Source organism: Aethalodelphis obliquidens, unplaced genomic scaffold (genome assembly GCF_003676395.1).
Source record: "Aethalodelphis obliquidens isolate GAN/ISIS:26980383/991018 unplaced genomic scaffold, ASM367639v1 scaffold83, whole genome shotgun sequence".
Lineage (NCBI taxonomy): Eukaryota > Metazoa > Chordata > Mammalia > Artiodactyla > Delphinidae > Aethalodelphis > Aethalodelphis obliquidens.
This window is the reverse complement of record NW_020838027.1, coordinates 4140031-4164676: the sequence shown is the minus strand read 5'-3', so window position 1 is coordinate 4164676 and position 24646 is coordinate 4140031. Positions and strand designations below refer to the sequence as shown.

At 51.4% G+C, this 24646-nt stretch overlaps 1 protein-coding gene across 1 annotated transcript in view; it reads right to left on the bottom strand.

Annotated features, from left to right (window-relative positions):
* Window positions 1-6527: 6527 nt before the first annotated feature.
* The window catches only part of CCND2 (cyclin D2), a 27912-nt gene continuing 9793 nt past the window's right edge, over window positions 6528-24646 (bottom strand). Inside the window, exons 4-5 of the mRNA XM_027093391.1 lie at window positions 20551-20699; window positions 6528-11839 (exon numbers count right to left, since the gene is read on the bottom strand). Of these exons, the coding sequence (XP_026949192.1) occupies window positions 11690-11839; window positions 20551-20699 (299 nt within the window). The 3' untranslated portion in view covers window positions 6528-11689. The remainder of the gene's footprint in view (window positions 11840-20550; window positions 20700-24646) is intronic.

Sequence of the window (24646 nt, the reverse complement as noted above, 5' to 3'; positions counted from 1 at the left end):
CATAGTATGGGAGCAGCAGAATGTTTCTTTTCCATCCAGAAGAAAACCACAGTTACAGTGTTTGCACTTTTCTTTAAAATATTTTGGAATATGCAGCCCATGTATGTGATTTCAGTAAGTTATAACCCAGATGCTACAACCATTCTGCCTTAGCCACCTGGCACTGCTGTAACAGAAGACTGCAGACCTGGGGGCTTCAACAGCCAACATGTATTTCTCACAGTTCTGGAGTCTGGAAGTCCGAGGTCAAGGTGCCAGCACGGTCGGGTTCTAGTGAAAGCCCTCTTCTGGTTGCAGACTGCTTCTCACTGTGTCCTCACACGGCAGAGAGAGAAGAGACAGCTAGGCTTCCGGCCACTGCTTATAAGAGCACTCATCCCATTCATGGGGACTCCACCCTCAGGACCTCATTATCCCCCAAAGGCCCCACCTCCAGATACCATCTCACCGGGAATTAGGTTCCAACATATGACTTTGGGGGGACACAAACATTCAGTCTGGAACACATTCTAATCAAGAATGGACAGTCTAGGGCTTCCCTGGTGGCGCAGTGGTTGAGTCCGCCTGCCGATGCAGGGGACACGGGTTCATGCCTCGGTCCGGGAGGATCCCACATGCTGCGGAGCGGCTGGGCCCGTGAGCCATGGCCGCTGAGCCTGCGCGTCCGGAGCCTGTGCTCCACAATGGGAGAGGCCACGACAGTGAGAGGCCCGCGTACCGCAAAAAAAAAAAAAAAAGAATGGACAGTTCTAAGGTTGGTGCACTGGTGTCCTAATCAGGAGAACCGCAGCCCACGGGAACTTCTATCTGTATTTCGATTGCAATGGATACTTAATTAGCATCCCGAATTAAAGAAAATAGATTTTGTTGGTGCCAATGGTAACGTGTGCAACACAAGTTAGATGGGAGCCTCGTTGAAATTGTGTGTATTGGCTGAGACGTTTTAGGGACCCCCCTCCCCACCAAATGACCAGTAAAGGGTCTAGAGAGACCGGCCTCCATCCTCGGGGTGCTGCTGGCTGAGCCTCGTCTCTCTAACAGCCCTCCATCCAGCTGTGGGATTGGGAGGCCCTCTGGTTGCTCCTTGCTGACTGTAAAGGAAGAGAACCCTTCCTTTGGAACATTTGCCTGGAGGAGGGAAGCCTTCCTGCGAGGTGGTGGTGGAGGCAGAGCCGCACAATGTGGCGGAAGATTCTGGGTCCCAGTCCTAGCCTGACTCTTGCTGCGAGCTGTGTGTCCCTCGAGTCACTCGGCTACAAGACGAGGTGTCAGATTCATCGGGGGTCGTGAGGGTCATGAGACGCTTGTGAAAGCTCTTTGAAGATTGCACTTAGCTGCTAAGAAGTCTCCCTCATCTCAGAGCTTAAGCTGGCGGTATTGAGTGGCTAAACCATCGATACCTGTCTGGAAAATGAACTTTTGAAAAGACTGAATTAGGTGCCTCTCTCACACTCTGCTTTATTTATTTATTTTTTAACTTTTTATTTTATATTGGAGTATAGCCGATTAACAATGTTGTGACAGTTTCAGGTGCACAGCAAAGCGACTCAACTGTACATATATAGGTATCCATTCTCCCCCAGAATCCCCTCTCATCCAGGCTGCCACATAACATTGAGCAGAGTTCCCTGTACTGTACGGTAGGTCCTTGTTGGTTATCCTTTTTAAATATAGCAGTGTGTACATGTCAATCCCAAACTCCCTATCTCTTCCCTGCACCCTTCCTCCACTGTTAACCATAAGTTCATTCTCTAAGTCTGTGAGTCCGTTTCTGTTTTGTAAATACGTTCATTTGTATCATTTCTTTTTAGAGTCCACATATAAGTGATATCATATGATATTTCTCTTTCTCTGTCTGACTTACTTCACTCAGGATGACAATCTCTAGGTCCATCCACGTCTCCACAAATGACCCAATTTCGTTCCTTTTTATGGCTGAGTAATATTCCATTGTATATATGTACCACATCTTCTTTATCCATTCCTCTGTCGATGGACATTTAGGTTGCTTCCATGTCTTGGCTCCTGTAAGCAGCACTGCAATGAACATTGGGGTGCATGTATCCTTTTGGACCATGTTTTTCTCCAGATATATGCCCAGGAGTGGGATTGCTGGGTCGTACGGTAGCTCTATTTTTAGTTTCTTATGGAGACGCCATACTGTTCTCCATAGTGGCTGCACCAATTTATCACACTCCGCTTCAACCTTGACAATGGCTAACATTTATCAAGCTCTGGCTCTGTGCCAGGCACTGTGGACGTGTTAAAATGAGTAACTCAGGAGGTACTGTGAGCATTGGACCCCATTTCAAAGATGGAGAAACCAAGTCATGGAGGGGCTCAGCAGTGATGCCCGAGGTTACACAGCCAGTGGGTGGTCCAGGGGTGGGAGGGGAAGGGGGGGAAGAGGGGATCCCAGAGCAGGCACTTGTGTTCGTTACCACTGCATGAAATAGCAGCCGTCCTGTGACTCCTTGTCTGTTTCTGCAGGGAGTGCAAAGACATCGTACCTGGAACACTAGGTGCCGGAGACACATTTGTCGAATGGGGTGTTTGGTGCAGGATATGCCCGGCCCATGACCAGCCCTCACTTATTGAATGAACAAACAGTGCCCGAGAGCCCCACGCGTAGGAAGGAGTGGCGAGAAGTCATCATTGTTGATGGTTGGGATGACTGAAACAGTCTTGGGATTTGTACTTTTCAACAGATCCAAAAATCTCACAGGTTTATCTTCTTATGGGGTGAATATAGTGGTAGGAGAACTGAAAGTGGCTCCCCCAACAAGCAACAGAGAAAAAGCTGATCTTTAAGCTGGAGCACCTGCAGACCTCAGTGTGGGCTGACTCGGGGGTCTCAGAGGAAGTTCAAGAATCTGGCCCAGCTCCTGGTTATCTGGTAACTAATAGCCCATGAAGAGATAACAGAGCAGAGATGACAAAGCCTCATGAGGAACGCAGGTCTTTTTCACTTGGGGTAGAAAAGTAAAGGGAGGGTCCCAAGCCTGCTCTGCTCCCCCTGGGACTTATGGGGGTCCTGTTTCATAGCTGGAGGTGGGACAGGCCGCAGAGCTGCAGACTTCTTGGGGGACAGGCGGCTGACGTCAGTGAGGGAAGCAGGTTCCACCGGGGGGGGGGGGGGGGGGGGGGGGGGGGGGGTGGTGCGGGGGGGGGGGGGGGGGAAGGGGTCAGACTGTCTTCAGCAGCAGCCCTGACTGCCTCGCAGGCCTGTCTTTTGCCAGAAATGTATTTCCCAAGAGGAGTTAAAATCCTTACTTTTACGGGAAAGTTCTCATCTCATATTGGCCCGTAAGTCATGATGAGAGTCAAACTGAACACGCCCGCAGGCTGGACCTGGTTTACAGGCCGCCGTTTCTATCTCTGAATTAGACACTGAAAAGAATGGCAAGAAGTCACGAATGGCACCAGCCCCTCCCAGGTGGAGTCAGGATGTGGCAATGCTGACAGGTTTAGGAGAGGGAGCTGCCGTCCCGCTCACCTGCGGGAGGTAGGAGCCACCCTACACCTGGCTGCCCCGCTTCTCTCTGTTAAGTTGCTCCCGCCTGTGGCATTAGCGCCACCTACTGGACTTTCCAGGAAGTGCTCTATGTTGACACCCACCTAGGCCAGAGGGAGGAAGGAGATGGGGTTCCAGGGCAAGTCGCCAGCAATGAAATGGAAGCTGTGTTTTGGATAAGCATAAGCGCCAAGCTCCCGTGGGATGCTGGGGCACGGTCCGAGGGAAATCAGCGGGGCTGTCTTGCTGTGTCCTCAGGCCGCCCAGTTTTGCTTGCCCACCCGATGGGATCTGACCCTCCACGGCAGCAGGAGGCCTCCAAGCCCAAGCCATCGGCTCAGAACGGCCAGACGTATTTCTCAGGAGGAATTAGGTACATGGGAATCGACGTCTGTGGCCAAGTTCATTCCGTTTCACGAGGATAACATCTGTGTTCATGGTGTTTAAAATCCATTATATTATGCATACTCTTCAAGCTCTGAGTATTTTCCCGTCACTTTTAAAATCACTTCCCATCCCCTTATTTTTGGAAAAAAGTCAAACTCTGTTTCCAAACTGTCCTGCATCTTTCCACACGTGTTTTCCTAAAACCCATTTGCTTGAGGGAAACCATCCCATCTTGTCAGAAATTGCCCCCTGCCACCCAGGGCATCAGCATTTGCTGTCAAGAGCTGTGTGCAGTCTTGGGGGCGTGTGTGTGTTGTGTCCCATGGAAAGCCTCTTAAACCAGGGGGCATGGGTTTTGTCTGCTCTGCTCCTCCTTGCCGGCCCAGTGTAGACCCTGCTGCACACGTGTGTTGGCTGTGGCCAGTCAGCTCTTTGTGATGTGCTGACCCTTCCCCCCGGCACGTTTGTTGCCGTTGCTGCTATAAGAGCAGGGCAGAAATGATCTGGTGTAATACCCAGCTCTGAATGTTCGCCTCATGGCAGCAGGTTGAGAACATGACTAAGGCAACTGGAACTTTCATTTTGGTGTGACCTCTGTGTCCTGACTTAAAAGTCCCAGATCTCTGCAAAGTCGTTAGAAAAGTTAGTCACTAGAGCACAAACAAAAGACCTGGGATTTCGAAGTCTCCACTCCATCACTAACTTCCACTCGCAGAAAGGGCCCTTCTGTCTCAGGTTTGAGGTTTTCCACTTATAAGATGAAATGGATCTGAGAGTGTGTTGTGAAGGGGCCGTTGGATTGACCCAGAGCCAGCTGTGTGGGATGGAACACTTGCTTCTTCAGCGTCCTTCCCACCTGCAACACCCGTAGCCCTGGATGGGAGAATCCAGCCTTTCTGGATGGAACTTGTTATGGGGCCGTGTTGGAGTGTTATTAATGGACACGGCACCAACACTGCAGGGCGAACAGATCGGGAGGGGAGGGAGGGAGGGAACTGGCTGGACAGCAGGTCATGCAGAAGAGGATTCCAAGGATGGTTAAGAGTGGCAACCAGAGGCCTTGGAAACTCCCGAGAGGTCCAGCAGACTCCACTAGGCAGAAACCCAAGAAAAAAGTTATCCCTACTTTTCCCCAAGAACACTGGAAATCAGTGGGGGATGGAGACAAATGGGAATTTCCAGAGTCCTTGTAAGATGAAACATCCTATAAAGTGGAGCTCCTTGGGAGTAACAGGGAATGCTTTCATCTGGACTTTCGCACCGTGACCAGTATTTATCTGCCCACTTGCAACTCAGGTCAGAATGAAACTGGAAAACAGCCTTCAGTGACTTTTGTTTTTCCTTAGGAACTAGGTTATTATTTTGTGTCTCTGTAGCTTTATTTCCTTTAATATTTCATTGTTTAACTCTCACAGAAATTCACTTATGTTTTTATTTTCACATTTAAAAAAATTTTATATTGGAGTACAGTTGATTTACAATGTTGTGTTAGTTTCAGGTGTACAGCAAAGTGATTCAGTTATACATATACATGTAACTCTTCTTTTTTCAGATTCTTTTCCCATATAGGTTATTACGGAGTATTGAGTAGAGTTCCCCGTGCTCTACAGTAGGCCCTTGTTGATTGTCTGTTTTATATAGCGTGTATATGTTAATCCCAACCTCCTAATTTATCCCTCCCTACCACCTTTCCCCTTTGGTAACCATGTTTGTTTTCTAAGTCTGTGAGTTTCTGTTTCTGTTTTGTAGATAAATTCATTTGTATCATTTCTTTAGATTCCACATGTAAGTGTTATCATATGATATTTGTCTTTTTCTGACTTATTTCACTTGGTATGATAATCTCTAGGTCCATCCATGTTGCTGTAAATGGCATCACTTCATTCTTTTTTACGGCTGAGTAATATTCCACTGCATATATGTACCACATCTTCTTTATCCATTCAGTGACTTTGAAGGAGACAGGGAACTACAGAGAAAATGAATTTTCATAGTAACATCAAAAGGGCATGACTCATCACTCTTGGGAAAGAGGCTAGTCTGAGTTGCTGAGGTCGGGGAGCAACGGGCAATTTTTTTAAGTGTGGACTTTCCCACCCCTTTCCCAGGCTCTACCTCACCACCCTTCCACCAAGGCAGTGGGAGTCCAGTCCTCACAGGAGGGATACAGAGAGGGAGGGTCAGGAAGCAGGTGGGAGCCGGGAAGAGCTGCAGGCAACCGGGAAAAGCTGCGGAGGTTGGGTTCTCCAGAGACACGCCCTCCCCTCCCCGCCAAATCTAGAGGTAGCACCTCGGAAGCCAGGAGATACTCACACCCAGGAATGAGTAGCTGGCAATAATCAGAAGATTAGCACCTGAGGTCTGGTCAGGACAGCAGTGACTGACCCACCTTCTGAAGGTGGCCTGAGGCTTCTGGTTTCTAAGAGGGTTGTACGGGTGACCCAAAAGTTAAAAAAAAAAAAGGTCATCAATTGGTTGCACTGCAATGACACACAGAGATGACCCTCCAGGTTAGGATTTGCATTTCACCCCAGCACCAACTGCGGCCAACAGAGTCCTGACGCAAGAAAGTTGTGTTCCACGCTGAGGACTGCTGGTCAAGAAAGAAGTCAAAAGAGCCAGAGAATTTAGGTCAAGGTGAGTTTATTGTCCAAATAGCATAACCTAATTGCATCCAAAACCATTTTCAAATCCATCTTTAAGCTAGTCAGAAAAACAGGTTATTATTTTTAAAAATCACTTAACACTGAACAGATAGGACCTCTGAAAAGGCAGCTTGACTATACCATGTCACCATCATGGCCAATACAACATTTTTCTCCCATACTTCCTAAAAACCTTCCGTGTATACTGATCATGCTACTTCAGCACTTGCTCGCATGTCGACCAAATAAACACCCACACCTCTTACAGAGTACATGGTGAGAGAATAAAACTGACGGGATATGGCATCACACTCATTTTAAAGCAAAAAAAAAAAAATTATAATAATAATAAAAGAAAGTCCAAGACGAGAAACTGTAACTGAGAGAGAGAGAGAGAGAGAGAGAGAGAGATCTGAGGTACATGGTAATGAACATAATGGAAAAAATCCAATGGCCTGGTGATCTGCCGGGGACTTCAGAGCTGGCCAGCAGTAAGAAATACAACCAATTTAAAAAAGAAAACAAAAGAAACCACGAGAACTTTTTTTTTTTTAAAGGATAGGCACCTGTCAAAATACACTGGCTACTGTAATGGCTACAGTCAGTAAGGCACTTTTTTCCCCAAAGTAGGCTGCAGGCGAAGGGATAAATGCGGCAGCTCCAGCATGCGTGTGTATGTTTGCCGATGGCTTCTGGAAACCTAAGCCAGGCATCGGGTCTGACAGCCCAGCCAAGTCTAAAAGCAGAGACACACGGATACAGAACGGTGGTCCTGGCTGAAGTGACGGTTCTGGGTCATTGAGAATCCAGAATCATGAAAAGCCAAGTGGGATGAGGAAGCCATACACGTCCTCTCGAATCTCCCGGCCCGATTTTGTACCAACGGGTGACAGGAACTGCCCCGAAGCTACAGAGTGTCTGCTGGCTGAAGGGGACTTTACCGTCTCAGCAGTAATTTCCCTTTTAAAGCTATTCTCAGGGTCGGACTGTCTCAAAGATAAACAAAGAGGAATCCTTTTGGCTTAGAAGCCAGCTGGCTTACTCAGATTTCCCCCCCATTCTTACTTCCCATTTCCACTCTACCAATATTCTCTTCTTGAGCTAGAAAATTATTTACATGAGATAAGGTGCGAGTCTATTTCTTCTCCCAGCCCTGACCCCTGTGGCCCGTGGAGGGAAAATGCCCCTGCCCTCTTCGAGAAAGTCATCCAATCCTGCTACCGTCCGCAGCCCCTTCGCAAGGGAAGCCCCCGATGCCTGCAGCCGAGGTGGCGTCCCCTCGGAGCCACGCGTGCCCGACTCGCATGCTGAAGGAGGCCGAACCGGGCCTCCGCTGCAGCACACGCCCCAACAGGGACCCGGCTGGGGGACGCAGTGGGCTGCTCAGTGGGGTGGGGCAGTTCCAGAGGACAGCCTCCCCGGACAGAAGCCCCTTCTCTCAGCCTGGGGGGGGGGCGTTCTGCTGGGGCATCGGTGCCCTGCCCCCGCCTGCAGGCTTCTCGGCTGTCATGAACCCGCATGGAACTGAATTATGCTTAGCATATATTTTTGGCATACAAGGATTTTCCCCCGTAGGATTTGGCCAAAATTTGGCAGGTGAGGGGAACAACTTAGCTCCCACTGATGGAGAAAAACATAAACAAACAAACAACCAAAAAAAACCACCAAAAAAAACCATACAGAGGAGGAAGTAAAGGAGAGAGAGAAAGACAACAAGGTAGAAAAAGACCAGAATAGGTTTGGAACCCTCTTAGCGGGAGGAAAGAGGAAAAAAATGCATGGGGAGAAGTGAACTCCTCTGGGACAAAAACTCCTACCGAGGAAACCAATCCAGGGAGCGGGTATAAGCCAGTTCAGCAAAGCCGGGATCCCTTCTTCTGTGTTAAGGAGAGAGCAGGCAGAAAAGCTAAACTACCTGGCGCGCTCCTCACCAGCAACCCTACACCTCCCATCACACTAGGCCCTGAGGATGGGAAGGAGACAAAGCCGGAAGGCCCCAGTGGCCCCCTGGGGGCTCCAGGGCTGGGAAGAAGAAAAAACCAGAAGGCCCCAGCGGCCCCCTGGGGGCTCCAGGGAAAGTGGAAAGTGAAGGACTCTGGGGGAGTCTGTTGGCCTGTTTCCTTATTTGTCAGGTTCTCTCATTTGCTGCTTCCCTTTGAGCTTAGCGGCTGGTCACTGTTCAAGGGATCTGTACCTGGCTTTCTCTTTAGGTTCCAAGACTCCCAAGAACTCTAGGGTCCATGCATTCCTCCATCCTGTGGAACCCCTCAGGGCCTAGAAGAGTGGCCTGTGCAAACTGTGCTCCCGATAAAACAGGCTGCTCAGCCTTCCTCTCCAGAACCTCAGGATACAGCACCCACTGGCCCACCAGGAATCCCTAGAATGTCAGGGTCATGTAACTCACCAAGTCCTGAACCCTTCTCACACACTTCAAGGGAGACTGACGCATCTGGGGCTGCATATCTCTGCAGAGAAGCAGCCTCCCTACCTCCCTTCGACCACCAATCCAATACTCATCTGACCCATCTTTCCAACCATGCCAATTCAACGCACGATCTAAAACCTGAAAACCATTTAGTGCCACTTAGCAAGGACCTGGCTGCGCTTGCCTGCCGCAGGCCGGACAGGTGGGAGCAGTTGCCGTGGCAACCCTACCTGCTGCAGGTTCAGACCTAGGAAACCCTCCGAGATCATCCTGAACGTGGGCTGCCCGTATCCGGGAAGGGGCCAGAGAGAGGGGAAACGTTCCAGATGAAAGGACCCAAAGCAGATGAGAGCCCTGCTTTAGAAAGGCCTGCAAGATGAGACTCTCCAGATAGCCTGCTGGAATTCTCTAGTCTGTGTCCTGATCGCTGGTACCCACGTGGTACCTACTCCACTGCATCAACCTCTGTGCTGAGTGTCAGCCTTGCGGGGGAGGGGAAATCCCTTGGTTCAATTGCATTTTTTCCATCATGATGAGGATACCAGAGTCAGAATGGAAGCCTGATGACCTTCACCACAGAAGAGGTCCCTGGGCGTGAGACACCCTGGGGCCAAATCCTCCACCTGCCACCTGGGAGGGGCCGCACAGCCTCCTCCCCGCCTTCTGCCTTCCCTGACTAATGGGCTCCCAAGCAGAAACTGTCCGGTTGTGAGGTATTATGAGAACAAAAATGTGAACCATTTTCTTTTGTAGCTATTGATTTTGTCCAGTACACCTGAGGTAAAGAATACTCTGTCTTTGAAGGATGTGACCAGAGAGGAAAAAAAAAAAAAAAAAATCCATGAATACGCTACCAGAAGAAAACAAACTATGTATGGAAGGGCTTTTCCAGTACGAAGAACTCCTATCTCAACCATCTACTTCAGGACTTGGAAATTTAAGCGGGAAAATAATATATTATAAAATTGTTTACAAGATATAGCAGCACACTCGGTGAAACATTACAGCTATAGGTACTGTTAACGTGGATAACAATGAATGATCTCAGCTTCTTAGCAGCGCAAAAAAAAAAATAATAAAAAACTGAACATAATAAAATGAAAAATAAGAGACCCTTAGATTTTTCTCCATCTTAAACCCTTATACTACGAAACAAGGCAGAATCTGTGTATAAAACAATTCTTCAGAGTAGCCCTGTTCTGATCTTTTTTTTTATTTTTACTTAAAAAGGCAAATATTTTAATAGCTTCATTACCTGTCAATTATAATTGTGCAAAAAAAAAAAAAGTTGGTGCTTCAACCTCTCTGCTAACTGAATGCCTCTAAGACGTGGAGAGGAAAAAAAAATTCAAGTACGCTGAATGCAACCTTGCAATGAAATCAACAAAAAAACGGAAACGGGAACGAAATGCCACACTGATGACCCGCTGTCTGTCTTTGCACCAGCAATAACGCTTTTTTCCATGTCCAAAGGAGGAGTATAGAGGTGGGAATTAAGATCCTTCTGTGCCACCAAAATGGTAACAGAGCTTTGTTTTTAGGAATGTTGTGATGGGGATTTCAGCGGAAGAGGGTGTGTCTTGAGTTCCGGTGGGGATGCCAGAGAGTGTCAGATACAGGACAGCAACCCAACTGGGGGCAGGAGGGGAGGGGGCACAGGAGGAGAAGGGAGGCATCTACTCTGCATGATTTGCATAAACCATCCCATCTATCCCTCGGGAACAATTTTTCAAAGTGCTTTTCGAATGGAATGGTTTATACCAAAACGCTCACCTGTGGACCAGACACGCCAATCAGCACCAAAGAATTCGTTTGTTTCCTAATGAGGGATGCCAAGGTCACATTACTCTCTTGAACACATCAGGAGAAAAGTTTCCATTCCAGATCCCACCCTCGGGCTCCATCTGCCTCCATCTCATAGGAGTTTTGGGGATGGCCCGTAGCTAGATTGCCCCTTTTCGATAAAAATTGGGTGGTGTCTGCAACGAACCATGTTTGGAAGAAGAAGCAAGATGTCGAAAAACGTGAAACCCCAGGATCCAATCACCTGTGTCCAACGGGCAAACATCACCTCTTTTAGGTAGCAGCTACTGTAGACAGCGAGAGCTGTCACGAGAGGCCCAGCAACGCTCCTGACTTAGTAACAAACAGGTGGTCGGGAGGAAGGGCGCTTCTCCATCCAAAACGGTTCGATCGCACTGAGATTATTTTGTAACTCCCTCCCCATCCTGTCCCTCCTTATTTCTAACTCCTTCTCGAGTTCATTGCTTTGCAATCTAATCCTGCCATAAGTGGCATCTGCAATTCCTCGAAAGTATCCTACCAGGGGTACATACATGCTAGTTCATAACAGGAAAAAAAAAAGTCTCTAATTTGTTCCCATAGTGCAGGCATACATTTTCGCTAGCTACTCTGCAGGTTTTCCTGTAAGCATTTTACTATGACTTTTAACATCATCAAACAATAATAACTGTTCGCATATATACGGGATTCCCTTCTGTTGTACTTCAAATAGGCACCAGATGCTGTTACTGATTCCGTGTTTATAGGACCTTTATCTCTCACTTCTAAAAGATCTTTCAATATGATCTAGGTGGGGGCAGGTTTTTTTTTTTTTTTTTTAAGTTTCATCCTAAAACATTAAGAGAACAAAACACAACCAGAGAGAAGGAGAGAGCAGATTGGACGCTTCTCTCCCATTCGGCCTGCCCGACATCCTCACAGGTCAATATCCCGCACGTCTGTAGGGGTGCTGGCTTGGTCCAGCTCGTCCTCCGACTTGGATCCGTCGCCCTGGTCCTGACGGTACTGCTGCAGGCTGTTTAGCAGCACCACCTCAATCTGCTCCTGGCAGGCTTTGAGGCAATCCTAGAGGAAGAACGGTCCAGACCAGAGCTGTTAGCAAAGGCAACAGTACGCAGAGCAACTGACGAAGAGAACACACATGATTCAAGCCCCGCCTGAGTCTGCGCTCGCTTTCCAGCAGAAAGAAAGCTGAAATGTACAGGAGATGCATCCTTCCGGTGCCGGAACCTCACCACTCCAAGTGGGGTCCACGGGCCGGCAGCATCAGCACCATCCGGGAGCTTGTTAGAAATGCAGAACCTAGGACTTCCCTGGTGGTCCAGTGGTTAAGCATCCACCTTCCAATGCAGGGGACGCGGGTTTGAGCCCTGGTCGGGGAACTAAGATCCCACAGGCCGCGGGGCAGCTAAGCCCACGGTGCCGCAACTACTGAGCCCGTGCTCCGGAGCCCACACGCCAAAACCAGAGACAAGCCTGTGTGCTGCGATGAAAGATCCCGAGGGCCACGACTAAGACCCGATGCAGCCTAATTAATTAATTAAAGAAAGAAAAAAGAAATGCAGAACCTCATTCCTCTCCAGACCAGTCAGATCAGAATCTGCATTTTAGCAGAAGCCCAGGTGAAGTGTATGCACAGGACCTGGGCACCACTGGCCAAGATGAGCAGCTGTTTGTGGCCACACGGTGCCTGGTAATCGAAGGGCCAAGGAGATGCTTCCCGCTTGGGGACACCGGGAGGTGAGAAGGAAAAGGGGAAGGCCAGCCGTACAGACAGTGTGACCACACTAGACCACCCCAGGGATAGATAAGAGAATGGACTGAACTACACTGATCCTCACAGCGACTGCGGAACCGCTTAAAAACAAGCAATCTGTTTTTCGCTTATTTACCGTTCCCTTAACTCTCATAAAAATACAACACAGAGATGTTTTCAAAATTCTGGACACTTGAGCCGTCTAATTTGGGAATAGGCAAAAAAATCCCTGCAGCATTGCTTTGATATTAGTCTATATTTGGTAGGGAAGATGCACCATGTGTTGATCTCAGGCAGATGTTTCTGTTAGCTGGGTGGCGTGGGACACAGCGGCGATTCGTGGGTGTCACTAGGGAGGGATGGTGGTTGGTAGTAGCAAGTGGGAGGTGAGCTGAAGAAATTGCTCTTAGGAGCTATTTCCCAACATCTCTCCCTGGCAAGCCTGCTTTCCTGTGCCCTCGTGAGCAGCACAGACACATGGAATAGGTTAAATCCACTCTGCCTGGGTCTTTCCACAGTTTAATGTACGTTTCCCTTGTGCTTGTTTCACCGTGCAACTACCCAGCGGTTACTGTCTGCCGAGCACCAAAGCGTTATCTCTATTTTCCCAAGATCTAAAAATAAAGTTGGGGTTCTCAGGAACACCGTTTCCATTCCTTTCTCGTCTCTCATCCATTTCAGCTTTGTATGAAATTCAAGATCGGGAGCAATGGCAGACCGAGCACTAAGGGCAGAGATGAAATTTCACCTGCAATGAACTAAGAGTGACTAGAAGGCAGGGGTATTTGCTGTCGCCCCACCAGACTTGCAGGCAGCCGCTAAGTTATCTTCCTTCTCTGACCTCAGTTTCCCCACTTGTAAAATAAGGCTCAGGAAACGCTCACAGACGGAGGACCAACTGCGATCATTTGGACAAAGTGCTAAGTTCAACACACGACAATCATTTATTACGAACAGAAAGAAGTCCATCCTGGACTGTGAAAGAATTCCTGAGATTTCTTTGAAACGAGATACGAACGAGCATTTGCTCAGGACAGGTGAGGCGGGCAGTGCAGCGGGCACAGTGGATGGAGCGTCCGGCAGGGCAGACGTACCCCGGCCCAGAGCTCTCCGTCCCCAATGAGAAAGAGCCAGGGACTGGCCACTGAGGACCCAACAACGTTTCTCAGACTGGCCTGTGGCCTCGCCTGGTCATGTCCTCTAACCTGCCTGACCCCCTAACTGGTGAATTAGAAGCTGACGGGCCTCGCCCACTGCCTGCTCTGCCCGTCCAGCACTCCTCCTCCAAGGCCCGTCCTGCAGTGGCCGTGCTTCTGGTCCCTCACCACTCACGAAGGTGCTCTGTGGTGAAGGCTAAAGGCAGGATGCTTCTAAGGGCACCTGCATTTCAGCGGAAGGCACTAGAGGACCCGAAAGCCTTATGATCTCAAACAATTAATCTTAAACAACAAGGTTAACAACGTAAAAACTGGCGAGAGTCAAAACTCCTCTGGCTTGTCCCTGAGGAAGCTCCTGGCCAATCCTGTCCGACTTTCCTTCCCCAAGGCTCTATTTCTGGGTCAGCACATCTGCCACCCCAATAATACGACAAACTCAGGATGCCGTGACCATCACTGCCTTAGCCACACCAGCAGCCAGAATGGATGGTCCTCCAAACGGGGAGACCGGGCTCTGGAGAGCTAAAGAATTTGATTCGGGGCCACGGGCAGTCTCCCTTTGGGTCACCCATGTTCCTACTGTTCCCGGTATTTAGATTTCCCTCCCAGCAGCCTTAGACCCTAAAGGAACAGTTCTGAGAAAGGCCTACAGGGAGGGCTGGCACACTGGGCAGTGACTTCTACGGGACTTCAAGAGAACACAGGCGTCGAATGTCATATTTATGTAACTTCCAGCCAAAAACAGCTTTCCCGAATAAAATGAAGAAAGAGTTCACATTAAACACAAACTCTCCTTTCTTGATTTTTCCAGTCCCACTTGAATTTCAATCTAAATCATTCCTGACTATGGCCAGCTCTTCCTCTTTGATATCTCTTACTCCAAGGGAAAAGGGACGAGTATGGCAGTTCCCCCAGAAACGAGGGACCCTGAAGCCCATAGGCTCAGCTGTGACAGCAGGACGCTAAAGCTCTCGGTGGACCAATGGTGTCCCTCATTGCTGGGAAGCGCTCTGGGGTCTCCGTCTAACCCTCCCCTGGTTCCACTGCTTCATGACTTGACTGTCCTAATCTGAGTTTCAACTGCGGGGACCTCTCGCTCTCGGCTAGATGAAAACCTACTTAAGGGCAAGAGCTTGTCTTGCATAAAGGATGTTGCACGTTCTACTCGGACAGTGGCAGGAAGGAAATCGGCATCCCTCTTCCTGGAAACAGAGCTCACTCCCTGCATTTTAAACCTTCCTTTAGGATTGCAGGAGTCCTTCTTGGGCGTCCCAAGAGCGTGTGGATTTCCTGTGAGCTGGTGGAAAGTGAGGTCCGAGGGAGGGCGGGCTGGTGCCCCTACCTCAGCAGACACGCCCCTCCACCCAATCCACCCGGCCCCAGTCTTGCCGGAGGGGCTCCCAGTCTCCCGAGTGGGTAGGAGAGCGCCGGGGGGACTGGGGTGGGAGGGGTGATCTGGACGAAGGGAGGAGGCCAAGCCCAGAGAAGGAAACAGAAGGGGGGACAAGTTGCAGAGCCTGAAGGGAACCCAAAGCAAAGCTGGAGAGAGTGATGGCCATGTGTCCACGGGCGGAGTTCTAAGGCGACACACACAGATCCTTACAGGATCTGAGAACTGGGGGCTCTGGGGGGCTTTTGGAGATCCAACAGCCAGCTGCGCCCACTTCACAGCTAGGGAGCCGACCGGAAGCTGGCTCCTCCCCCAATCACACCTAGTTAAAAACGATCCCTGGCCTTCAAAGGGCGAGACTCCAATTCCAGAACTGTCTTCCCTGTGCACCTCTCCGCCTCTTCCGGGCTCTAAGGAAAGACAGAGCAGAGAATCTCCGAGAAAGGGAGACACAGCCCAAGTGGCCTGGAAAACCCCCCGACAGCGCCTCCCATGAAAAGATGCTGCGCGCACGGCAAGCGCCGGGGCTCCGGGCCCTCTGCTTCTCCGCAGCCTCCAGAAGCACCAGCCATTGTGCCGAGATGCCCCAAATTAAGCTGCTTAGAGGGAGAGCCATAATGCTCGTCTGTCAGCCTGGACAGGTGGCACTCCAGTGCTGGGGGTCGGGCAGGCCTCCAGCCCGAGGATGCTCGGCCCCTCCCCCCCCCACCCCCGGCCCGCAGCCCTGACAGCGGCATTTGTGATGCCCGGCTCCTTCCCCGGCCCGACTTCCTCCGCGTGCTGGCTCCAGCCCCGCGCCCCGCACCCTCCTCGGCCCTCTGAATGGGCTGCGGAACTGCTACCATCAGCCTCCAGTGTCACTGCATCACGGCATTGTCACCACACACGCACTGCACTCAACAGGGGCACAAAGGGCTGAATGAGCCCCAGACCCGCGGCCAACTCAGGCACAGACAACTTAGGAAACTATCTCATTCTTCCTTTCTTCACAGCCTGTTGGGCTTATTTCCTTGAATACCAAATGAGGCCCGCGGCAAAACTCGAGCTCAAGCAGGGGCGGGAAGCATCGGTCTCCGTTTCTGTTTCCTCTGCCGTCCCGCCCCCGGCTTCCCATCCAGCGACTCTCCTGCGGGCTTCTGACCACAGGCCCTGTTCGGGGCACAAAGGACAGTCTGGGGGACACGGGGGCCTTCAAGAGAAGGTGTGCTGTGAGGGCTCCGGGGACCAAGGCAAGGGTGGGGACCCTGGGGTTCTGACATGCAGTCACTATCGAGTCTTCCCTGGCGCTGCGGATGACCCTAGGGGAGGGATGGCCTGGAATCTTCCTGGGCAATAGTTAAGAATTCAAGGGACTTCCCTGGCGGTCCAGTGGTTAAGACTTAGCCTTCCAATGCAGGGGATGTGGGTTCGATCCCTGGTCAGGGAGGTAAGATCCCACAGGCCTCCTGGCCCCAAAACCAAGACATAAAACAGAAGCAATATTGTAACAAATTCAATAAAGGCTTTAAAAAAAAGAAAAAAGAAGGCAACAGAGAGTTTTGGTGTAATCTAGGTAGAAAAGGATACATGTAATGACAGGACGACTCCCATCTATACCTGTCCTGTTAAATACCTTCCAGTAACTTCCCATCTTCATGGCCCGTGAGCCCCAATTCTACTTGTTCATTAGTGACTTAGGAAAATGGTGTCACGTGAAAACAAAGTGACTTGCTCTAAGATAAAGTCAGGTAAAACTCAGGGGACCCTGACATATTGTTAATGTTAAGACCTATCTAGCTTTTCCAAAAGACCTGGGGAGACCAAAGCACTAGAAACATACTTGAAACCCACCTGCCCAGCCTTTGTCCCCCTTCCTTCCTCCCCCGCCCTCCCTCCATCATTCCCCAATGACTCTGCCAGGGGATCTGGAGAAAAGGCTGAGTCAAAGTTGGGCCTCGTTCAAAAGAGTCTATATACAAGTGAACAGGGAGATAAAGGCTGGCACCAAGCTCCAGCAGGATGCCGAGGGGACGGAAGAGGAACCCCGATTCTGCCAGGGAAGTGGCCCAGTCGGTCCCCCCCTTCGCAAGCGGACCCTTGGCAACGGAAGCCCCGGTAGACATTCCCCCAAGGCCAGAATGGCCTCTCTGGCTGGTGTCTGTTTTTAGCAACACTTAGGAGTAGAAGGAAAGAGGACTTAAAATACACCACCCTCTGAGACTTTCATTCCCTGTAAAACTGTCAGGCTTCTCACTCAGCTTTCTCTTTGGAATGAAGCGTTCCGGTTTATTTTGACAACCAGAGCGAACAACAGAGAGCAGCTTTCTCAGGGCCGCGTGGGTCCCTCCCATCAAAGCTCCCTGCCGCCGGCCAGAGAGCCGGAGAGATGGCTCTGGCTGTCTCAGGGGAGAAAGAGGGGATCCTCTTTCTACAGTCATATCTCTGACAATCGACGGAAAAAGGACACCGTCAGCTGGCCCAGGTCTCTAGGTGCGAGGGGCAAGGGGCACGGGGCTAGCACACAACTGTAGGGACTCTGGGGTCAAAGGCCGGCACGTCCCGATTCTTATCTGCCCGTGCACCAGGGCCCATAGGGCAGAAGGTGGTCTGGGCACTGGGCTTCCCTGTGGGAGGGGGGCTCAACGCAAACCCCTGGGCACTTCAGTGTGGCCCAAGGACATTTTACGTCTATGTGGGTATCTACAACTTTTTGTTGTAGCAATATATACGCCACCCAGCCCTGAGCGTCTTCATCAGTTTTAAGTGTACAGCGTCAGCTCTGAGTACATTCACTGTGTCGTGAGACCACCACCCTCTCCAGGACTTTTCTTCCCAAACGGAAACTCCATCCCCATTACACAATCACTCCCCCACCCGCTGGGCCCTGGGAACCTCTATTCCACTTTCTGTCTCTATGGATTTGACGACGTCTAGGGGCCTCGGGACCTCATGTAAGCGGCATCCCACGATATTTGTCTGTGTCTGGCTTATTTCACTGAACACGTCCAAGGCTCATTCACAGTGTAGCATGTATCGGAATCTCATTTCTTTTTAAGGTTGAATAATGTCCCATGGCATGCACATACCACAGTTTCTTTCTCCATCCCAAGGCCATTTTCAACCACCAAGTGATGGCTTCTACTCTGCATTTTACGTCAGGCCCGGAGAGCTCCTTCCCGAGGGCTGATTTCCTACTGCACGTCTAGTTCCAAACACCCGCTTAGCATCCACTCATTTGATCTTCATTTGCTGGGGTTTTACGTGCTTTACCGTGGATTCGCCATACAATCGCTACGTTCCTTGGTGACAGGAACCTCATCTTTTATTTTCCGTGTGCCGCCCACCCCCCACCTTCTTCCACGCTGTCTGTGCCTCGCTTGTTCGTGGGCCTTGCTCACAAGGTGACAGCCTGCCCGAGAGCTCTCCGGAGAACACAGGCTGATGGGTGGGAGGACTTAGCGCCCGACGTCCGGCACACACAATAGCTGAGGCACCGAGGACGTCCCCAGGGAGAGTGGGATGCGGCTCTGGGGACCCGAGGTAAGCTGGGAACTTCCTGAGCTCTCCAACTGTTCTCTGAAACGGGTACATGCATGCTTGGTTTTTCACATTAAAACGTTTAACCCGGGGCCGACTGGTGAGAATGAGGCAGATGTGTGCACGTCCAACAGCTGGCGACTTTTAGAAGGAACCTCTAAACCAGCTTTGCGTCTAGTTGACCCAGTCTGACAGCGACCAGGATGGCCTGGCTACATAGTATCTGACAGGGGCAAGCAGCGTCTCCCATATGAAACGAGAGACTAGTTTGCGGACTTGAAAAGCAAGGCACAGCCCACGAGCTCCCCTGGCACCCCAGGAGCGACCTCTGTCCATCTGAAGCCTACAGTAACGGGTGACAGAGAGATGCGGGAGAGAGCTGGAGACCCCGTGGGACAATCGGCCCATCAGGGCACATCTAGAAATATCCGAAGGAGGTTACTATGCTGGCGGGGGGTGGGGTGGGGGGAATCAAACACTTGTCACTGACATTTTTGTCCCCGGGGGTCGAGGAGGGGCTGGTCTTCAGCGGGTTGGGAGTCCTTTTGGCAAGGCAGCCTCAATAGAAGATATTCAGAAAAGGAGGGAAGCATATCATTTCTATAAATGCTAAGTTCCGTCCAAGATTTGCCTCTAGAGGATTCGAAGAGCATTCCTCCCAGGAAGCTGCACTGGAGGGTCTTTTCCATCTACATTTTGGAAACCACGCTTCGGAAGCCTGTTTGCAGCCAGCGTTTGAAAAGCATCTCTAAGAACTGTTTCAGAGGAGAACCCCTCCCTGTGCCACGTCCTTGAGATGGTAATGAAGGCCGAGGCAAAATCTGGGGGGGGTCGGGGGGGAGGCCAGCCAACTGCAGTCTTAGGCGTGCTGACATCTACCCTTTTGCCCAGCATCCCTGGTGGGGGCACTGGCCCCAGGCCTGTAAACCACATTATCCCTTATAAGTCAATATATGCCCACAGCAGGGCATTCAGAATCCCCCTGACCATCTAGAGGGGGTCATCACAAAGTTCCCCTGCATTCTTGAGTCTCTCCATGGTGACTTGAGAGGGGCCTCAGAGCTGACACCCCTCTCTCGAGTGGCTTTAAACCAAAGGCCTTTTTCAAACAAAAAGATCCCAGGAGCTGCGGCGAGGGAGGAATGCAGGGTTCCCAGGCTGGGCGTCAGAGCCCCCAGGTTCTGGTCCCAGGCCGGTGACCCCGGCTTCTCCCCCTCTCTGACCTCGCAGAATCAACCTTCTCAGGACCACGATTTCCAGCTAGCTGAATCAGAGCCTCCCTGGCCCCTGGGCTGTCCCCCAAACCTCTCTTCTTCTAAGGAGCTCCAAATGCTGGCAACCAGAGTTCCAGCCTCTGCACTGTCCACAGGGCACCCAGAATGGAAAAATCTATAGCTAATAATAGTTCCTTGCATTTGTACGGCACTTAACTCTTTTTAAAGCGCTTTTTAATCCGTCATCACGTTGAACTAAAGGGAAGTGAGAGGCAGGCGGGGTGGAGAGGTCTGTGGAGGTGGACGCCTCCTGACGGCGGGGGGCCCCTCCGTCTCCCAAGCCCTGAGGTGCAGGAGGGGCTCGCTCGGGCCCTGCCTGCCAGCCTCAGCGCCCGTGAGCAGGCGAGAAGGCTCCACGCCGGAGGAGAGGCCGCGGATTGTACATAAATGGAAACAGGCAACAGGCGACAAGTCAGACCCATGGGGAAGCCCGGGCCACACAGGAAACTGGTCAGCAGCCCTCCCTCCCCCCTCGTCTCTGCTTGCGAAGCTCTTTTCTCTGTTTGATGGCATGTGGGGCCTCACCTGCTGAATTCTGTATGACCGCGGGTGCCGATCTCAGAAAACAGAAACCAACAGACAAAGAACCTCGGCCACCTCCCCACTGAACCAACTGTCTCTCTCCCCGAGCTGAGGAAAGAGAGGTCTGGTCACAGCCAAGGGGATGGACGGGGGCCACCTACCACGTCGGTGTTGGTGATCTTGGCCAGAAGGTCCACCAGGGCGTCGCCCGTGAGCGAGCTCACATCCTCGTCCTGCTGGAGCCCGCAGATGGCGGCTCCCACGCTTCCAGTTGCGATCATCGACGGCGGGTACATGGCGAACTTGAAGTCTGCGAGGACGAGAGGCGGAAGGTCAGGACCCCCGCGGACGCACCCTCTCCTAAGTCTTTCCTTCACGAGATGCCCTTCATTTATTTGCCCGTGACCGTGGCGGTTCCAGATTTAAAAGGAGGAGACCGAGTAGAACAGGGAGGTCTGAGACCAGTACAGACAAGATAACCCACGTGCCACACAAGCGACACGAGCCAAGGGCTCCACACGTTCGAAGGAGGGGCAAGTACGAGCAGGTGAATCTTAGGAAGGACGACAGCCCTGACGTGACTCTGCCATGCTCTCTGGACAGGCATCAAGGACTGAGACGGCTCAGAACAAAAGAGATGATTTGATTGAAAAAAAAAGAAAAGGACGGGACTTCTCCGGTGGTCCAGTGGTTAAGACTCCATGCTTCCACTGCAGGGGGCCCGGGTTCAATCCCTGGTTGGGGAACTAAGATCCCATGGGCCATGCAAGAAAAGTGGGAGAAGCAGCCATGGGGGGCGGGTGCTGGGGGGCAAGTTTCACACAATTCCCCACTTCTACCCAGCGTCAAGGGCCCTCAGAACGTTAGAAGAGAGGACAGGAAGCCAATCATACTCCCACTATTAGCCGTCCTAATCAGAGGAAGGACTTGCTTTAGACTTTATGGCTTTGAGGGCTGAAGATCCCATTTTCTTGCTGAGGAAAAAAAAGAGTGGTTTGCTAGAGACAAGTGGAAAAACGATGATACATTGGATGGGCTCGAACCCCCTCATTTTCCATTTCTCCAAGAGCAACTACAGAGGATGCTTTTATGTACCAGCCTGGGAGCCCAAACACCAGTTTCTTCTGGGGCGGGGGGGTGTCCCCCAGAAGGGCCGGCAACCAAATCGGCCACCGCTGTCCATGGCAGGGAGGTAAGGATACACACCCCTTAGCCCTGCTCCTGCTGCTAAGGGCTCCCACCTGCCGACACGGCCAGGACCTGACTCGTTACAGCCTGTGTGATACAGCCGTCAGCCACGGAAGCTGTGTACAATCAGTACCTTAACGTCGTGGATGAGAAACCAAGCTGCCTGAGTCTCCACTGCCCTCCCCCTGTCCTGTGCTGATAGGTGAAAGAGGCGAGAGCTTTGTCCCTGATCCTGACCGCAGCCCCGGAGTGGAGAGCATCTTCCACAAAGGGTTCTCTCTAGTTTTGCCATCATCGCAGTGAATTCACTGCATGTAGAAGTGGAAAGTTGGAGGGAGGGGGATCGCTGTAGAGGGAAGACGTGGGTCACACCTCCATTCCCAGCATAAGCACCGCGTTTAACCTACAGAAACAGTTCAACCTACTATCTCCCCCTCTTGCTATTCTATCAACATAGTCCAAGGACGCACTTCTATCAGTGACCCCACTGTCCACATCAGGTCAGTGGCGTCCTCAGAAACTGCGCTGGGTTGCTCAACCTGGCACACACCCTTCCCCTCCTGGCCGAATCCCACGAACACAGCAGGCCTGGCCGTCTGTCTGTCTTTCTCCATGGTCTTCTGTTCTTAACCCACGCACCATCTCCACCTCTCGAGGGATGTATATATATTACGCCATTCCACCCAAAGCCTGCTGTGTTCTAACTCGTCCAGAGCCTCTTCTCTGTCCCCGGACAGTGACGAAGCCAGCCTCCCTGCCTCCCGCTCTGCTGTAGGTCTCTTCGCATGGGGTCACACAGGAGTGTTTCTCTGCCCAGTAACCTCGTTAGCTCCCCCCGGGGACATTCACAATGCAGAGGCAGCAGCCAGCCCGTGGCCCTGGGCCCACACAGGCCCCGGGTGGGAGCAGCTGGCAGGGAAGGGCAGGGCAGGAGGGGATCCCCGGCCCCCCTGCCCCAGGCCTCAGCCCAGGAAGCAGAGCCCACACACACCTATCTTTGCATCCCGCTGCCTGCAAACCCAACTCCCACTTCCAGCAAATGAATTAATCCTGGCAGTCAGGGCGTGTGGATGGATGGTCCTGGGGTTGCTGAGAGGATCGTACCTCCCTTCTCGTTTTGTGGGAAAATGCCGAGGGACACTGTCCCCTGCCCCGCCCCCCAGAACTGGGGAGCAAGGGCTGCATGAACACGGCAGCCTCTGGGCAGCACCGGCAGGGCCAGGGAAGCTAGGCTGGCGCTGCTGAGCAGCAGGGCAGTGACCCCCTCTAGGGCCCCGACAACTGCCCGACTCTCCCACAAAGCCAGGTCCAGCCCGTGGGACCCTGGGCGAGTCACTTCCTCCCTCCCAGCCCCTTGGAGTCCCAGTTATCTATGAGGAGGGTAGAGCTAGAGCAGCGAACTAACTAGTTTTTCTAACCTCCACCTGCAACTCAGTACAGGGTCATGAAATTCGTTTGTAGGTGGTGACCAGCATTTTTTGTTGTTGTTGAGTTGAACAAAATGTTAGCATAGAAAGTATCAGGAAGTAATGCAAGCAGTGAGAGTCAATACTGTCTTAAGAAACATTTGTATCGATTTGACGTATACTGACAGTTATCCTGAATTGCTTTATAAAATGTATTTCTTCCTTTATGGTTTAGGTCCAAAAAGTTGGAAGAAGGTAGGCTGGCTAATCTTCTCGGGGCCTTCCGGCTCTAACTGGCTTTTTACTTAAGGCTCTGGAGTAAAAACGACTCTCAAGGAAAAGAATAAGGAAGAGACACTAGAACACAGCACGGCTTCCCCCAGGCAGCAAAGTCACAAGACATCTCTCTCCATCGAGCAGTTCTGCATGGCCTCAGGGGCTGCCCCAAGACCACACCCAGGGACACCCCCTCTCTGCTGGTAGGGGAAATGGCAGAGAGAAAAACACCTGAATAAAACATCTGAAGGGTCGTGTCCTTGTACTAGCTCTTGTTAACTAACCTCCACACTCACCTGTGGAAAGTTCCATCCAGCCCATTCAGCCATCTCTGGAAACCTTCAACTTTTGGCTACGGAACTGGATGGATAGATTCACGATATTTACTTGAGGGAGGGGGCAAAAATAAAATCAGGCTTCATGAGCACGTGCTATGATCAAGATTGCAACTGTCCATAAATACGTAAATAGAAATGCATCAACATGCATGCACGTGGGGATATCAGGAGAATACAAAGATGTATGTAAATGTCCCCACCATCCAGTGGGGGAACCGCTATTTGCAAAAATAAAATACAAAGTAACGATCTCTCCCATATCTCTGAATCTCTTGGTCAAAAAACGCCGACAAGCTCTATGTTGGTGCTGAAGGTGTGCTCAGGGGTGAGGGTCTCTCTCCACCCTCAGCTGCCCACCTGGAAAGCTAAAGTGTGTGTGACTTAATAAGAACCCGCCCCCCAGAGTGAGAGGCAATTAGCTGAGCAGGGACCCGTTCTGATCGAGTTACGACGTGTTCCTCCCTGTTCCAGGCAGCACCATGATGATTCCCCCAAGACACGGGACATATGATCTAAATGGCTAGGTGACTTCTAAAGAAATGTCTCCAAGAAAGGATAGGAGCATTCGAGACACACACTTAGGAGGATTCCCCAAAAGGAGGTGGGAAGGGTTTGGGCCAAGCAGCTCCAAGCACTGGAAGGTGGAGGCCACGGAGGCTGGTGACCTTACCACCTACCAGCTGCGTGAAGGTGGGCAAGTTACCTGACCTCTCTGAGCCTCCATTTTTCCACCTACACATGAGGATAATAATTAGACTCTCATAGCGTACTTCTGAGGATGCAACTAAGAGAACAGGGCCTGGTTCTCGGTAAACAACCCATGACACCCACCAGCAGCATCGCTGTCATCACCCCACTATCCCTACCCCAGGGGACCGCTGTGGGATCGGGGTGGGCAATGCTGACCGTCGGCGATTCTGTTCAGCACCTGCAGGGATGCGGCGAAACAGCAGGCCCTGCACAGCAAGGCCAGGAGAACGAGGGCTCTGCTCTGGCCGCCCTGAGGCTCTTTCTCTCTCCCTCTCTCTCCCTCTCTCTCCCTCTCTCTC